The sequence below is a fragment of the Nycticebus coucang genome, chromosome 2 (assembly GCF_027406575.1).
Source record: "Nycticebus coucang isolate mNycCou1 chromosome 2, mNycCou1.pri, whole genome shotgun sequence".
Lineage (NCBI taxonomy): Eukaryota > Metazoa > Chordata > Mammalia > Primates > Lorisidae > Nycticebus > Nycticebus coucang.
The window spans coordinates 15,388,773-15,406,760 of record NC_069781.1 but is presented as its reverse complement, the minus strand read 5'-3'; the positions used below and the strand labels follow the sequence as shown (position 1 = coordinate 15,406,760).

The 17,988-nt window shown below is 43.5% G+C and overlaps 1 protein-coding gene across 1 annotated transcript in view; it reads left to right on the top strand.

Moving 5' to 3' along the window:
* Positions 1-17,988, top strand: part of MORN5 (MORN repeat containing 5) — a 45,085-nt gene that overhangs the window by 1,169 nt on the left and 25,928 nt on the right. The window contains exons 2-3 of the mRNA XM_053563755.1: positions 14,130-14,277; positions 16,507-16,618. Of these exons, the coding sequence (XP_053419730.1) occupies positions 14,130-14,277; positions 16,507-16,618 (260 nt within the window). The remainder of the gene's footprint in view (positions 1-14,129; positions 14,278-16,506; positions 16,619-17,988) is intronic.

Below are 17,988 nucleotides of genomic sequence, written 5' to 3'. Positions count from 1 at the left end.
TTGGAACAATGAATCATTCCTACCTTGGGGCCATGGAAATGGAGAAGAGATGAAGGGCAAGATTTTGGTAGAATCCATCTCTGGATGGAATTGGTGGAATTCCAGGGCTTTTTGACTTCACTGCAAGGAGGAATCATGGTCTGGCCAGGGATACGTGTTGGATTCCCAGAGAAGGAGGAAATATATACAGAATGCTATCTCTAATCCTTACATCAACTTTGCAAGGGAGGTGTTATTATTTTAACTCTAGAGGTAAGAAAAGTGAGATGTAGAGAGTTTGAGACACTTGTCCAACTTGGTAGGTCGGTGGCTGAGGTGCTTGGTGTGTGCTCCCTCTCACAATTCTGTGAGGTAGTTCAGACTAATTTTGCAAATAAAAGAACAGATCTTAAGAGAAGCAAAATGAGTTGCCCACTGTTATGGGTACACAGCTAGGAGTAATGAAGTCAGAATCTGAACCTGGTCCTGTGTCCAAAACATGTTCAGTCTTTCCACAAGTCTCTGCTAAAGTGAAGGTGATAGAATGCTGGCAGATAGAGATGGGATACTGGGCATTTTAGGAACAAAAATTTGAGAGCCTATACTTATTTTCAGTGAGCTATGTGTGTGAGAGAGAGAGAAACACACAGAGTCAAAGAGAGAAGGCTTTCGGCTGGGCACACTGGCACATGCCTGTAACCCTAGCACGCTGGGAGGGCAACGCAGGAAGATCATTTGAACTAAAGAGTTGGAGACGAGCCTGAGCAAGAGCGAGACCCCATCTCTACTAAAAATGGAAAAATTAGCCAGACATCATGGCATATACCTGTAGTCCCAGCTATTTGAGAGGCTGAGGCAGGAGGATCACCTGAACCCAGGAGTTTGAGGTTGCCATGAGGTAGGCTGATGCCATGGCACTCTAGCCTGAGCGACAAAGTGAGACTGTCTCAAAAAAAAAAAAAGGAAAAGAAAGAAAAGGCTCATTTTCATTGGGTCTATGTATTGCGTCAGCCATTTCCATGCCTTTATCCCTGGGAATCTGTTTTTTACTTGGGTTTTTTTTTTGTTTGTTTGTTTGTTTTTTGAGATGGAGTCTCACTTTGTCCCCACTGGTAGAGTGCTATGGCATCATAGCTCACAGCAACCTCAAACTCTCGGGCTCAAGCGATTATCTTGCCTCAGTACTTCAAACACCCACCACAGCACCTGGCTATTTTTAAAGACAAGGTCTCACTCTGGCTTAGGCTGGCATCCAACCTGTGAGCTCAGGCAATTTACCCGCCTTAGCTTCCCAGAGTGCTAGGATTACAGGTGTGAGCCACTGTGCCCAGCCTTACCTGGGATTTTTTTTTTGTATTATTTTTTATTAAATCATAACTTTGTACATTGGTACGTTTATGGGGTTCAGGGTACTGCTTCGATACACAATATGAAATGCTTACATTGAACTAAGTAACACATTCATCACAATTATACTCATTAGTAGTTTTGAAATGTACCATTGCATCATGCACATTAGGTGAGGTCCCCACAAATACCCTCCATCCTTCCCATATCCCCCCTCCCTTCCCCTCTCTCTCCTCTCCCCTTCTACTTTCTGGACTATAGTTATGATTTGCCATTCATATGAGTGCGTAAGTGATTACATATTGATTTCATAGTAGTATTGAGTACATTGGATACTTTTTTCCCCCATTCTTGAGATACTTTACTAAGAAGAATATGTTCCAGCTCCATTCAGGTAAACATGTGAGGTCTCCATCTTTTTGTATGGCTGCATAGTATTCCGTGGTGTACATATACCACAATTTGTTAATCCATTCATGGGTCAATGGGCACTTGGGCTGTTTCCATGTCTTGGCTATTATGAATTGGGATGCAATAAAAATTCTGGTATAAATGTCTTTGTTGTAAAATAATTTTTGATCATCTGGGTATATACTTAGTAGAAGAATTGCAAGATTGAATGGTGGGTCTACTTTTACTTCCTTGAGTGTTCTCCAAACTTCTTTCCAATAAGGTCATATTAGCTTGCATTCCCACCAGCAGTGTAGAAGTGTTCTCTTCTCTTCGCATCCATAGCAACATCTGCAGTTTTGGGATTTTGTGATGTGGGCTAATCTTACTGGAGTTAGATGATATGTCAAAGTGGTTTTGATTTGCATTTCTCTGATGATTAATGATGATGAGCATTTTTTTCATGTGTTTTTAGGCCATGTGTCTGTCTTCATCAGAGGAGTTTCTGTTCAAGTCTCTTGCCTACATACAAATGGGGTTATTTATTCTTTTCTTATTGATTAGTTTGAGTTCTCTGTAGATTCCAGTTATCAGACCTTTGTCGGAAGCATAACCTGCAAAAATCTCCTCCCATTCTGAAGGTTGTCTGTTTGCTTTACTTACTATGCTCTTGGCCATGCACAAGCTTTTTAGTTTGATCAGATCCCAGTAATGTATTTTTGGTGTTGCTTCAATTGCTTGGAGGATCCTCCTCACAAAATATTCTCCCAGGCCAATTTCTTCAAGTGTTTTCCCTACACTCTCTTCTAGTACTTTTATAGTTTCATTTCTTAAGTTTAAATCTTTTAGCCAGTGAGAATTTATTTTTGTTAATGGTGAGAGGTGGGGGTCCAGTTTCAGTCTTCTACAGGTCATCAGCCAGTTCACCCAGCACCATTTGTTAAATAGGAAGTTTTTCCCCCACTGAATATTTTTGATAGGCTTGTCAAAGATCAAATGATGATAAGTAGCTGGGCTAAAGTCTTGGTTCTCTATTCTGTTCCATAAATCTACCACTCTGTTTTTGTGCCAGTACCATACTGTTTTCATCACTATAGATTTATAGTATAGTCTGAAGTCTGGTAATGTGATACCTCCTGATTTATTCTTATTTCTGAGTAATGTGTTTGCTATTATACAAATAGGTTTTTTTCTGATTCCATATAAATGAAGTATTATTTTTTCAAGTTCTTTAAAGTATGACAATGGTGCTTTAATAGGGATTGCATTAAATCTGTAGATTGCTTTTGGTAGTATGAACATTTTAACAATGTTGATTCTTCCCAGCCATGAGCATGGTATATTTTTCCATTTGTTAACATCTTCAACTATTTCTTTTCTGAGTTTCATAGTTCTCTTTATAGAGCTCTTTCACATCCTTTGTTAGGTAAATTCCCAGATATTTCATCTTCTTTGGCACTATTGTAAAAGGAATAGAGTCCTTGACTATATTTTCAGCTTGACTATTGTTGACCTATATAAAAGCTACTGACTTGTAAGTATTGATTTTGTATTCTGAGACGCTGCTGTATTCCTTGATCACTTCTAAGAGTTTTGAAGTTGAGTCCCTAGGATTTTCCAGGTATAGGATCAGATCATCAGTGAAGAGTGAGAATTTGATCTCCTCTGACTATATTTGATCACCTTCTCTTGCCTGATTGCGGTGGCTAAGACTTCCATTACTATTTTGAATAGCAGTGGAGACAGTGGGCATCCTTGTCTCATTCCTGATGTGAGTGGAAATGTTTTCAATTTTACACCATTCAATATGATATTGGCTGTGGGTTTGCTGTAGATGGCCTCTATCAGTTTAAGAAATGTCCCTTCTATGCCTATTTTCTTAAGTGTTCTGATCATGAAAGGATGCTGGATGTTATCGAAGGCTTTTTCTGTGTCAATTGAGATAATCATATGGTCTTTGTTTTTTATTTTATTGATGTGATGTATTATATTTATAGATTTGCATATGTTGAACTACCCCTATAACCCTGGAATAAAACCAACTTGATCACGGTGTACAATTTTTTTGATGTGTTGTTGAATTCTGTTTGCTAAGATCTTATTGAATATTTTTGCATTGATATTCATTAATGATATTGGTCTATAATTTTCTTTCTTTGTTGGATCCTTTCCTGGCGTAGGTATCAGGGTGATATTTGCTTCATAGAATGTGTTGGGAAGTATTCCTTCTTTTTCTATGCTTTGGAAAACATTATATAAGTACTAGTTCCTCTTGAAAGGTTTGATAGAATTCAATGTGAAGCCATCTGATCCTGGACTTTTCTTTTTTGGGAGATTTCATATTGTTGATGCTATTTCAGTGACTGATACAGATCTATTAAAGATTTCTAATTCTTTCTGGTTGAGTCTAGGAAGGTGGCGTGCTTCCAAGTATTGGTCCATTTCCTTCAGTTCGTATTTCTGGGAATACAGATGTTTGTAGTAATCATTAGGATTTTTTTCAATTTCTGAAGTGTCTGTTGTTATTTCTCCTTTATTGTTTCTGATAGACGATATTAGAGATTTTACTTTTCTGTTTCTGGTTAGGTTGACCAAAGGTTTATCAATTTTGTTAGTCTTTTCAAAAAACCAACTTTTTGTTTCATTGATATTCTGAATGAGTCTTTTGTTTTTAATTTCATTTAATTCTGCCCTAATTTTGGTTATTTCCTTTCTTCTGCTGGGTTTGGGGTTGGAATTTTTTTCCTTTCCCAATTGCTTGAGATGATCCATTAAGTTTTTGGCTTCCTCTCTTTCTGTTTTCATGATGAAGGCTTCCAATGCTTTAAATTTCCCTCTTAGGACTGCCTTTGCAGTATCCCTCAGGTTTTGATAGTTTGTGTCTTCATTACCATTTTGTTCCAAAAATTTGGTGATTTCCTTCTTAATCTTGTTTTTGACCCAGCTATCATTCAGCTTAAGATTATTTAGTTTCTATGACTTTGTTTAAGTATGAAGATTCCTGTTGCTGTTGAGTTCAACTTTTATTCCATGGTGGTCCGAGAAGATACAGGAATAATTTCCATACTTTTAAATTTGCTGAGGTTAGACTTTTGCCCTAGGATATGATCTATTTTAGAGGATGACCCATGGGCTGATGAGAAGAATGTATATTCAGTTTTATTAGGGTGAAATGTTCTGTAGAGGTCTGTAAAGTCCATTAGTTCTAGTGTCCGGTTTAAGTCTAATATTTCTTTGTTTAGTTTCTTCTTGGAGGATCTATCCAAAATGTCAAAGGGGTGTTAAAATCTCCAACTATTGTAGTGCAAGAAGATATCAAATTGTTCATATCCATTAGGGTCTGCTTTTTTTTTTTTTTTTTTGTAGAGACAGAGTTTCACTGTACCGCCCTCGGTAGAGTGCCGTGGCGTCACACTGCTCACAGCAACCTCTAACTCTTGGGCTTACGCGATTCTCTTGCCTCAGCCTCCCAAGCAGCTGGGACTACAGGCACCCACCACAATGCCCAGCTATTTTTTTGTTGCAGTTTGGCCGGGGCTGGGTTTGAACCCGCCACCCTCGGCATATGGGGTCGACACCCTACTCACTGAGCCACAGGCACCACCTTATGAATTGAGGAACATTCTGATAGGGTGCATAAATTTTAATTATCTAAATCTCTTCATGTTGGGTGTTTCCCTTGACTAATATGGAGTGACTTTCCTTATCTTTCTTTATCTTTGTTGGTTTAAAGCCAATTGTATCTGCTACTAAAATTGCAACCCTGGCTTTTTTCTGGTTTCCATTTGCCTGTATTATACAAGTCCATCCCTTCACCCTGAGTCTATTTTTATCCTTTAAGGTAAGGTGAGATTCTTGTATACAGCAGATCTCCTGTCTGAGTTTATGTATCCAGTCAGCCAGCCTGTGCCTCTTTAGAGGACAATTTAAACCATTCACATTAATTGAGAGAATTGATAAGCCTGGTTGTGTTTTGGGTGTTATGATTTTCGGATGTCCAGTGGGCATTTTTAATCCTTTCACCACTGTGGAAGTTGGATTTTGTTCAAAAATTTCTGGAGGTAGAGCATTGAGCTGGTTGTTGTGCAGGATGGGTCTGAGAATATCTAGAGAGCTGGTTTAGTTATGGCAAATTTCTTCAACATGTCTATGTCATTAAAGTATTTGATTTCTCCATCATAAATGAAACTCATTTTAGCTGGATACAGGATCCTGGAAGTTGTTTTGTTTTAGGAGATTGAAGGTCAATGACCATCTTCTTCTGGCTTGAAACATTTCAGCTAAGAGATCTGCAGTCATTCTGATACTTCTTCCTTTGTAAGTGATGCTTTTCTTACATCTGGCTGCTTGAATTTTCTCCATCGACTTAACTTTGGCAAAGTTAATCACAATATGTCTAGGAGATGCTTTATTTGGATTGAGTCTTGCTGGGGTTCTGAAACTGTCTGCTATCTGAAGTTCTGTATCTCTTGCAATGCTTGGGAAATTCTCCTCCAAAATCTCTGGGAGTAGAGCATCTGTACCTTTAGGACCATCCTCTCCTCCTGCAGGAATTCCTATATACGAATGTTTGATCTTTTGGAGTGATCTCACAACTCTCCCAGGGAATGATCAGTTTTTGTTCTCCATTTGTCTGCCTCTTTGAGTGTTTGGGAACATTCAAAAGTTTGTCTTCAGTTTTAGAGATCCTTTCTTCTGCCTGGTCAACTCTATTACTGAGGGATTCTACTGTATTTTGGAGCTCCTCAACTAACTAGTTCGTTTCCTTGAACTCTGCTATCTCTTTTCTCATTATGTTCATATCTTTGGTGACTTGGGGTTTGAATTCATTAATTTCTTGAGACAACTTTAAAACTACTCTTTGGAATTCAATTTCTATCTTTTCTTCCATTCTATTTATCTAATTTGCAATCCATATTCTGAATTCGACTTCTGACATTGCTGCCATTTATCTATGCATAGCATCTTCAGTTGTATCTCCTTCATCATTTCTGGGGTGGGGGGAGGACTTTGATCTACTCTGGTTATTCGTATTGCCAGAGTTCTTCTGTTGGGTCCACACTATATTTGTTTTCCACTGTTTGGTTATTAGAACTGGTAGGGTGAGATTGAATTGGTGTTACAGGTAGTACAGATAGCCCCTTACCAAAGCCCTAGGCTTTGTAATTGTGGCTTATCTCCTACAACCTTACAAAGGCCCCTTTCAGAGTTTTGGCTGGAGACCTTGAGGACCTACTTGGTGAGACAGCGCAAGCTAGCTCTGATTTGATATTAGCCAACCTCTACCCTATCCTCAGAAACCACAGTATTAGGTTTAAATCTCAACTATGAAGAGATCCAAACAGCTGTGGCACCCAGTCCCCACCCTTCTGTTCTTTTCTACTACAGAACTTTGAAGGTCAACCTCAGAATGTCCCAGAGCAGACAGCCCCAGACACGGGTTCCAGTTAAATTGTCTCAGGCAAGGCAAACCTTGCTCAACAGATAGGGATTCAGGGGTCTCCAATAGCAGAATTGGAGCCAGGGATCCACACTCTCGCCCACCACACCCTCAGTCTACACTGTTGTCCGCTTCTCTGCTCACAGGCCCAGTTGGATCCAGGGGCCACGCCCCCGCCCACCAGTCTCAGTCCACAGCCAGCTAGCCTTTGCTTGCCAGACCAGTTGGAGTCAGGGGACCACGCCCCCACCTGCCAGTCTCAGTCCACTGCCTGGCAAGCCTCTGTTCACAGGTTCTGTTAGAGTCAGGGCACTGCACCCTGCCTGCAGGTCTCAGTCCTTACCCAGTAAACCTCTGCTCACCAGCTCCACTGGAGACAGGGGACCATGCCCTAACCCTCAGGTCTTGATTCACAGAGAACCCAGCAAGCTATGCTCAAGGGTTCTGTTGGAATCAGGGGACCATGCCTTTGCTCTCAGGTCTCAGTCCACACCTAGCAAGCCTCTGCTTACAGGCCCAGCAGGACCAGCCCTATGTGCCGAATTCTGTCCACACGGGGCACCCACTCTTCTGCTGTGGATGCTGTCAGATCTGGGGGCTTGCACCCCGTCCCACCAGACACACCCCAAACCGAGAAGCAACACCACCACTGGGGGGGCATAGTCATAACCAGGGAACTGCTCCTCCTGCCAAGTGTCCCTTTCTTCCCACACCCTCTTTCTTCCCCATTACTCACAGATTCCATCCTCATGGTTGGCGGTCCACACTATGCCCAGATCTCTCAGGACAAGACCAAACACTCTGTGCTCTGCAGAACTTCAGACCACCATGCAAGGGGGAAAGGGTGGACTGGGAGTTTAGACTTTGGGGGAAAATATCTGTTCAATTTTATGCCTGGTGGGGTAGTGTCTAGATTCATAAGTGGGACCTCCCTGGAGAAAGAGATCTAAAGTTTAGCAGCTCTCTCCAGCAAGGTAAAATGAGAGGTCTTTTGTTCCCTGCTCATTCGCAGAGGCGAACAGGGCAGGCCTCCTGTTTGGGGGAGAGGTCTCCCATCCTCTAGTCAATAGGCTTTGTATCTGTAATTTGTTTTCTTGAATGCTCTTCCTTGGCGTTACAGCTTGCTGAACTTCTTTCTTGACTCAGCTCCCCACCTTTGACTTCATAGAGTCCAGTTCCATCCAGTTTTTCTTCCTCTGCTCAGGAGCCTCTGCCGAGGGTTGCTACTAGTTGGCCATCTTCCTAGAATTCCTCTTACTTGGGATTTTTTGATACCACTATAAACATGATAAAGATCCCCAGATCTAGGCAGGGCATGGTGGCTCACTTCTGTAATCCTAGCATTCTTGGAGGCTGGGGCAGGCAGATCACTTGAGGTCAGGAGTTTGAGACCAGCCTGAGCAAGAGTGAGACCCCATATCTAAAAATAGCCAGGCATTGTGGCCAGGAGTCTGAGGCAAGAGGATCTCCTGAGCCCAAGAGTTTGAGGTTGCTGTGAGCTATGACACTATGGTACTCTACCCAGGGCACAGAGCGAGAACTCATGTCTCAAAAAAAAAAAAATCCCCAGCTCTAAATAGGGCTCCTTAATTTCCCACAGCTAGCAGGAAGTTAGCAGTTGTTTTGCTTGTCATATTTCTTTTCATAATTTGGCTATATATTCTTTAATGATTTTGGTTTTATCTTTTTTCTTTTCTTTAATTTCATTTTTTTTTTTTTTTTTTGGAGCTAGAGCCTCACTATGTCTCCCTTGGTAGAGTGCTGTGGCATCACAGCTCACAGCAACCTCAAACTCTTGGGCTTAAACGATTCTCTTGCCTCAGCCTCCCAAGTAGCTGGAACTATAGGTGCCCGCCACAACACCTGGCTATTTTTTGGTTGCAGCTGTCATTGTTGTTTAGCTGGCCTGGGCTGGGTTGGAACCCACCAACCTAGATGTTTGTGGCTGGCGCCGTAACCGCTATGCTATGGGCACCAAGCCAATTGTTTTCTTTTTTAACAACAGTTAACTAAAATCATAATTGTTGCCTCTCAAATTTCATCATGTGATGAAAGAGACAGGATAATAGAGGAGAAAAAGCTTCAGCATGAGACAGGCCAGAACTCAAGTCCACCACTTAATTCTTTTACACTTAATTAACCCTCCATGACTCAGTTTCCTCATCTGTAAAATGGAGCTGCTGTGTCCCTACAGAGGACACATCCAGTTAGGGCTGGGGAAATAATGTGCATCTGACAGAAGTGTTCCGAATACATGTTCCAAGGAATACATAATGTAGCATACGTGGATGTTATTTACTTGTGTTTAGACACTAAATTTTTTTTGGGGGGGGGAGGAACTATTTTCCTTTTAGAGTTTGAATAGAGTATCTTCTCTATACAGTAAAAAGTTGATATTTAACATTTGGTTTTAAAAGTTGATGTAGACCCAAAAAATAAAAAAATAAATAAAAAAAAAGTTGATGTAGACCCTTCACTGCTAGTGGGAATGTAAAATAGTATAGCTACTTTGGAAAAGTTTGAAGTTTTTTAAAACGTTAAACAGGCGCCTGTGGCTCAAGTGGCTAAGGCGTCAGCCACTACACCTGAGCTGGCGAGTTTTGAATCCAGCCTGGGCCCACCAAACAGCATTGACAGCTGCAACCAAAAAATAGCTGGGCTTTGTGGCCGGTCCTGTAGTCCCAGCTACTTGGGAGGTGGAGGCAGGAGACTCGCTTGAGCCCAGGAGTTGGAGGTTGCTGTGAGCTGTGATGCCACGGCACTCTACCCAGAGTGCTCTGTCTCAAAAAAAAAAATTAAAAAGTTAAACAGCAGGTATGGTGCCTCACTCCTGTAATCCTAGCACTTTGGGAAGCTGAGGTGGGAGAATCACTTGAGACTAGGATATTGAGATCAGCCTGGGTGATAGTGAGACCCTAAGCATCTCTACAAAAAATTTAAAAATTAGCTGGGCATGGTGCTGCATACCTGTAGTCCAAGCTACTCAAGAGGCTGAGGTGGGAGGATCACTTGAGCCCAGGAGTTTGAGATAATACCACTGTATTTGCCCAGGCAACAAAGAGAGACCCTGTCTCGAAAACAAACAAACAAAAGTACAAGAAAAAGAAAAAGTTAAGCAGATATTTACCCTGGAAATGAGTACACAAAGATACATATGTGAGTACTCATAACAGCTTTATTTGTAATAACCAAAAACTATTATAGAAACAATCCAACTGTCCATCAATGAATGCCACACTATGGCTTATCCATCCATTGGAAAGTGCTCCTCAATAAAAGGAGTGAACTACCTATACACACAGCACAACATGAATGGATCTAAAAAGAATTATGTTGAATGAAAGAATCCAGACCAAAAAAAAAAGCACACACTGTATGATTTCACTTCTATAAAGTCTAGAAAATGCAAGCTAATGTGTGGTGACAGAAAGCAGAATTGTGGTTGCCAGGAGATGAGGATTATGGGAGGTACAAGCAGGAATGATTACAGAGGGACATGCAGAAACTTTTGAGGGGAATAGATACATTAATTATCTTGATTGTGATGATGGTTTTCTGGGTGTATGTCAGAACTTATCAAATTGTACACTTTAAATGTGTAATTTTTGTTTGTCAATTATGTCTTCAATAAAACTTTTTTTTTTTTTAAGTTAAAAGAGACCGGATTTTTCTGTACTATGTGTGAATATAAAAAAATAAAAAGCTAATGTAGGATCTATCTGACCTCAAGAGCTTGGTTTCTCTGAAATAGCTGCACAGTTGAGTTCTAGATAAACCCACTGCAAAGCCCCCACGAGGTAAGTACCAGCGGAAACCTACAAACACAGAAGAGGAAGGGAGACCAGGAACATTTATGTAGCAACCACTGTGCTCTAGGTGATTTTGCCTGCGTCTTTTCCTCCTCTCAGGGACTTTATGAGACATCATCATCCCATTTTACATATAGGAAAAATAAGGCCCAGAGTAATCGCATAACTTGCCAAAAGTCACCTAGTTAGCATTTGGCAGAACAGGGGTTACAAGCCTGGCCTATCAGACCCTAAAGCAATGGTTCTCAACCCTCCTAATGCTACGACCCTTTAATACAGTTCCTGTGAGTCGCAACCTACAGGTTGAGAACCACTGCCCTAAAGCTTGGATGCTTTCTCCTATAGAGCCCTGCTGCTGGGCCCCTACAGAGGACACATTCAGTTAGGTCCTCAAAGGCTTCCTGGAGGAGGTAATATTTGAAATGGGCCCTAAAGACTGGGTGGGATTTAAGTGGATAGAGATTCCAGGTGAAGAATGTTTTCAGGCAGAAGAAACAGCAAGAGCAATAGCCCAGAGGACATGTATGGGGAAGAGCAGGCAGGCAGTTGGGCTGGAAGGTGGGGTGAGCCTCGAGGAGCTGAGAGGGGAGCCTGGACTGGTGGTCTGTGCTCTGGCAAATGGATTTCTATACCCTGCACAATTCTAGTGGTAGAGAAGCCACTGATCCTTGGTAGGGCTGACCATTAGGAAATGGAAACTTTTAGGTCTTTGCATCTCTCCTCATAGTGTGTGTGTGTATGGTAGGAACACAGTAATTGTGGGCTGAATTAATAAGAGAATGGATGATGATATTTGCGATGTAGTGTCATATTCTCATTATGGATTGAAGTCTTCACTTTTGACTTGCATTGAATTCAGCATGAAGACTTTTCATCTTGAATGAGTTTTTTAAAAAATAGAAGGGATGGGCAGCGCCTGTGGCTCAGTGAGTAGGGTGCTGGCCCCATATGCCGAGGGTGGTGGGTTCAAACCCAGCCCCGGCCAAACTGCAACCAAAAAATGGCCGGGCGTTGTGGCAGGCGCCTGTAGTCCCAGCTACTCAGGAGGCTGAGGCAAGAGAATCGCTTAAGCCCAGGAGCTGGAGGTTGCTGTGAGCTGTGTGATGCCACGGCATTCTACCGAGGGCCATAAAGTGAGACTCTGTCTCTACAAAAAAAAAAAAGGTAAAAAAAAAAAAAATAGAAGGGAAAGAGGCAGAGAGGACAGGAGAGAGGGGAAGAGGAAAGGAGGGAGAGAAAGAAGGGAGGAGGAAGGCAGAGTGAGTATGAGGAACTCAGATCAGAGCCCATTGTAATTGTCCCAGGTTACTGGGACAATTGTCTCAGGACCCTGAGCCCAAGCAGAGGCGGTTGAGCTGCAGGGAAGGGAAAAAAGCAGGAGAGGTTTGGGGGTTTCACTGCCAGGACGTGGCAGCTAATTGGCTACAGACCCATCCAGAGACTGCTTATAGCCCCAGCGCAGTGCCCAGCACCAGTTTTTGAACCAGAAGATTCTGATACCATTCATTGAATTGGAGGGCTCTTAGGAGGTACTGCTTCAGGGGAGGAGAGGATGAGTTCAGTTCGGGGTGAGTTGGAGGTATTTGTGTGAGCTCAGAACAGTGATGTCCATCCAGTTCACAGTAAGAAAAGGGGTGGGCTCTGATCTCAGAGAAGTGGGTGGAACTTTAATGTGGAGATAGTGCTTAGAAATGATAGAAGAGATCTTCAGCTGAGTAGAGGAGGGAAGGTGAAGAGGAATTCTCTCTCCTCCCAGAAGTCTTGCAGTAGAGTAAAAACAAAATAGTTTTTGAGGTCTTACTCTGGGCAGGGTAATCTGCCCTAGTTTCACATCCATTATCTCATTCAGTTAATCTGAACTTTGGGGAGAATATTATTATCCCCATTTTACACATGAGAATCTCAGGCTTAAAGAATGAAGAAGCCTGCACACACACAGACACTGTGAGGTGGCGCCAGCCTGGGTTCCAGGTCTGGATGGCTCGGAAGCCGTGTCTTAACCACAATGCTCTCTAGCTGCCCCAGTGGCACCTGCTGTCATCCATTCCATTTGCTCACTGGCCTTTCTGTTTCCTCCATTCCTTACTCAGAAGATGTTTAGGGAGCACCTGCTGAAGAAGAAAATGTGGTCCTAGAAGTGGAGGGTACCAAGGTCTTCCTCTAAAGAAGCTTTGATTGACTGTGGGAGATGAGACATACAGTTCAATACAGGGCAGAAAGCGCTGCGCATCCCACAGAGGTCCTGGCAAAGGCCTACAAAGATGCGTCAGCTCCTGGGGAGGAATGAGAAGGAATGAAGGAATGAACTAAAGCATATTTCTTCAGCACTGGTTCTCTTTCAGGCTCTTTACTAGGAAAATCATACTTTATCTGGGCTGCTCTCAACATTAATCTCAGCCACTTCACCCTAAGAAACTGATCCGCTGGGTCCTTCCCTGTGCTGCTATGTGGGACTGTCTTCCTCCTGCATGGCACTGACCACACATTGTCTGATCGCTTAGTCGGGTACCCTACTAGACTGTGAGCCTCCTGTGGACAGGGACAGAATCTGCCACCATCCCCATTGTATCTGTGTTGTATCCAACAGACCAGACTCTCAGACCTGGCACATAGTAATACTTGTTGAAAGGAAGGGAGGGAGACACACAGGATTGGGAAAGTCACCAAGGTGATAAATGGTGAAGCAAGATTCAAACCCTTATCTCCTGTCTCTAAATGTCATATTTTCCCTAATATTCCACTTGTGGCATAATAAGCAGGGGTGAGAAGGCTGTGGGGGACAGGGAAGACGCAGAACCAGGTGCCGGGGACCTGGCCCCTAGTCTGTACCTTACAGTTTTTACTGTGTGGCTTTAAGCTCATCCCTACCCTCTCTGGGCTCACCAAGAGGGGTATTTCAGGGGCAGCATCACCTCCAGGACAGCCTCTAGATGAGGGGGGAGGATGAACAGAACAAACTCTACCCACCCTGGCCTTAACACAGCCCCTCTCATCTTGGAGCTTTTGAGAGAAACAAAACAAAAATTTTGTTGCTGAACAGAATATTGCTGGGAGAATATGTCTGAGGATGCCTAGGGTAAGTTTCCTGCTCGGTTTCCCTCACCCACCAGCTCTGATCCTCCAGCTGTCACGTGGGACTCAGTGCTGTCCCTGTGTCTTTGCAGGATGGAGGGCAAAGCGGAATACATCCTCCCTACTGAAACACGATACGTTGGGGAAATGAAGGACGGCATGTTCCATGGAGAAGGAACCCTGTACTTCCCCAGCGGGAGCCGATATGATGCCACCTGGGAAAAAGGATTGGTCGTAAAGGTGACTGGCCAGGGACTGCAGAGGAGAGGTCCTCGGGCAGGAAAACCCCGCCCTCCCTGTCTGGGACCTACCCACTTCCATGCCTTCTTCTCTGCACTTCTTTGTCTCCCGGGGATCTACAATCTTCTCCCTCTGAATCTAGGAGGCCCCTGGAGAAGCCAGAGATGAGTTTGAATTTGTTTCGCCACTTACTGCCTGATCTTAGGCCTGGGATTTATTTTACCTCTCTGAGACTCAAGTTCCTCATCTATAAACCAGGGATAGTAGTTATTATTAGATACCCATCACTGCTGTAACAAATTACCATAAGTTTAGTGTCTTAAATCACCAAATATTTATTAACTTACAGTTCTGGAGGTCAGCAGTCTAAAATAGGTCTGTGGGACTGCATTCCTTCCCGAATCTGTTTCCTTGCTTTTTCCAGTTTCTGGAAGCTGCCCTCAATCTTTGGGTCGTGGCCACACATCAGTCCAACCTTGCTTCCCTCATCACATCGTCTTCCCTCCCTGTGCTTCCACCATCATCTTGTCTTCTGTCACCCTGACCTTCCTACCTCTGTCTCATGAGGTCCCTGTGATTGCAGTGGGTACACCCAGATAATCCAGGATAATCTCCCCACTTCAAAATCCTAAATTGAATTGCTTCTGCAAAGTCCCGCTTGCCACGTAAGGTAGCATATTCACAGGTTCCAGCAGACAGAGACATCTTTGGGGGACCATTTTTCAGCCTATCAAAATAGTGCAAGGCACCTCCTAGGACAGTTGTGAGAGTCAATATGGGGCATTATATATTAGCACTTTACTAAGTTCCTGGCACACAGTGGGCACTAAATTATTACTCTTAGTATTACTGCCATCACTGCTGCTACTGGCATTATAAATCATCCGATCCAAGCATTTTTAATCTGGGATCTGTGACATGAATAGAAGGCTAGTGAAACTTCTTGATTTATATACAAAACTTTCTGTGGATATGGGACAATGTTTTTTTTTGGGAAAATGATTTATAGCTTTCATCAATTTCACTATAGGTGTATTGGGGCCTGACCCATGACCTTAAAAGGTTAAGAAACACTCCTTGTTTTATAATTTGGAGAATCTAAGCCCCAGGAAAGGGATGTGACTTACCCAAGGTCACACAGTGAATTAATAGTATTGTTGGAATTTCCACCAAGTTTCCTGATGCCCAAGCCAATGCAGTTTCTGCATCCTGCAGATGCAGGCTTGCGTTAGCACCAAGACAACAAAAGAGGAATGTATGTGTTTGGACAAAGAACTGCAGCTGATGGCTCTAACCTTTCTAGCTATGATCATAACAAAAAAATAGTAACATTTATCAAGTACTTTCTACAGGTCAGTGTATTAGAGTTCTTCAGAGAAATAGACTTGGTAGGATATATATATATATATAGACATATAGAAAGAATCTATTTTGAGGGATTGGCTCACAAAATTCCTGAGGCTGAGAAGTCCCACAATCCGCTCTGTGCAAGCTGGAGGCCCAGGAAGACCATCTGTAGTTCAAGTCCAAACCTGAAGGCCTGAGAGCCAAGGAAGTCAAGGATGTAAAGTCCCAGAATCCAAAGGCCCAAAAACCTGGAGTGCTGATGTCCAAGGGCAGCAGAAGGGCAGGAGCTCAATTAGAAGGACTGGCTCTTCCTCCAGCTTTTTTTTTAATCCACCCATCTTCCCACTGAACCTCCACCTTTCCTGTTCTAATGAAGCCCTCATGATGCCCACTCGCATTGGTGAGGGTAGATCTTCTTTCCTCAGTCTACTAATTCAAACACTAATCTCTTCCAGAAATACCCTCACAAACACACCCAGAAATATTTTACCAGCTCTCTGAGCATCCTTAGCCCAGTCAAGCTGATACACAAAATTAAGCATCACAGACGGATGCCACATGCTTTACATGCTCTAGTTACCTAGTTTTCAGTCGGTCCTATTAAATATATGCCCTCATTGTCCTAACTAAACAAATGAGGAAATGAAAGGCCGGAGTGCGCAGGGCATCTGCCCACATTCACACAGTAAGTTAACCTATCGTGAGTAGCAGGCAGAGGTCTGTGCTTTATGGCCTCTCTCTCTCATCGTCACAGCCGTAATAATTGTGACAATTACCACTGCTTTTCTGTAGCAATGAGAAAGCTGCCTCTTTTCTTGATATCCAACCTTCTCGGCAGAAAAGCTTCAGCTCCCTGACGCGCGTGTGCTCCTTGCCGTGCAGGGCAGGTACACCTTCTCAGACGGGCTGCAGTACGACGGGGAGAACTGGCACTACTGCGACAGCTATGACCGGAGGTTTTACACCGAGATCTGCCATGGCTTGAAGCCTGCAGGTACCCAGGCACCCGCCCTTTCCCTCACCACCAAACTGAGAGGAGAACGAAAGCCAGTTTTGAGTACGTGGGCTGTGACCTACTGAAGTCACTCGGAGGAGACGAGGAACTAAGTGGGCACAGCAGAACACGAAAGAGCCAGGTCTCGGGGCCAGGAAAGCCAGTCACCACATCTCAGCTCCACTGTCCTAGCAGAGGACCACGGGCAAGGGACTTCACCCCTCTGTGCCTCAGTCTCTCCCCTTCACAGTGGAACACTAGCACTTACCTCATGAGATGGTTGTAAATAAGACTCATGCAACTTGCAGGCACATAGGTGCATACGACCCATCAGCTGAACACTAAAATTAGGAAGATGTTAATATTTGGAAAGGAAGGAGATGGAGCAGAAGCAGCACTGGCATGCTCTCTGCTATCAGGTGCCAGGTGAGGCTCTCTGTGATCCCCGTCTCCTTGGATGTCCCATGATACCGGGATTTCTTCCTCAGTAGGTCCTTGGTCTCGGGGATTCAAAGAATGAGCCCACGGACCACAGATCAATGGTAAGATGGGGTTTTATTAGACAGAAAGGAATACAGAAGCAGTAAAAAAGCACCAGAGCTTCTGGAAGGGGGAAAGAACTAACTGGGGAGTCTCCACGTGGGCTCTTTATCTAGGAGTATTAGGTCTTGAGAATTAGGTGGGAAAACATCTTTTCAAAGTCAATGATGAATGCATTAACAAATGAATGAATGTGGTTTCTCCTCCACTAGGGCAAGGTTATCAGGTCCTTACAGATTTTGTCTCTGAGAAGGGATTAGGGTGTGTGCTCTCTACTCAAGGTGGAACCAACCACCCAAAAACCATCACAGGTTGCTTTGTTCATGATCTTGTTAGAGCCCAGAGGGTGTGTCCTGAAAAAGGCAGTCTCTTTGTGCCTGGAAATGGGGGTCTGATTTCTGAGCTCACCTGGGCCTAGAAAATGGGGGGAATCCCTGTCCAGCCCTGAGTGGTAGAATTCTGTATCACCAATGACCCTGCCCGGTCAGCTCTCCTTGTATGTGTCATAGAGAAGGAAGTTGAGACCGTGGAATCCAGATGTGTTTCCCAGGGACAGGGCTCACACTGGAGCCCCCGTCTTCCTCTCTGAGGGCCCCTGTGTCATGCTACCTCCCTGCAAAACCTATGTTTTGTCACTGAGGGCTACATTTGGGCCAACTCACTTTTAAGCCTTTAATTACCATCAACATTCAAATTGAAATCGGAATCTCTGAGCCTCAAATTCCTGCATCCAGCCTCCCTGACACCTGTATGGGTTGTCCACAGACTTACCTGCACTGAATCCACCCTCTTCCCTGCAGCCCACTCTCCCTCCATGATGGCTCCCTCAG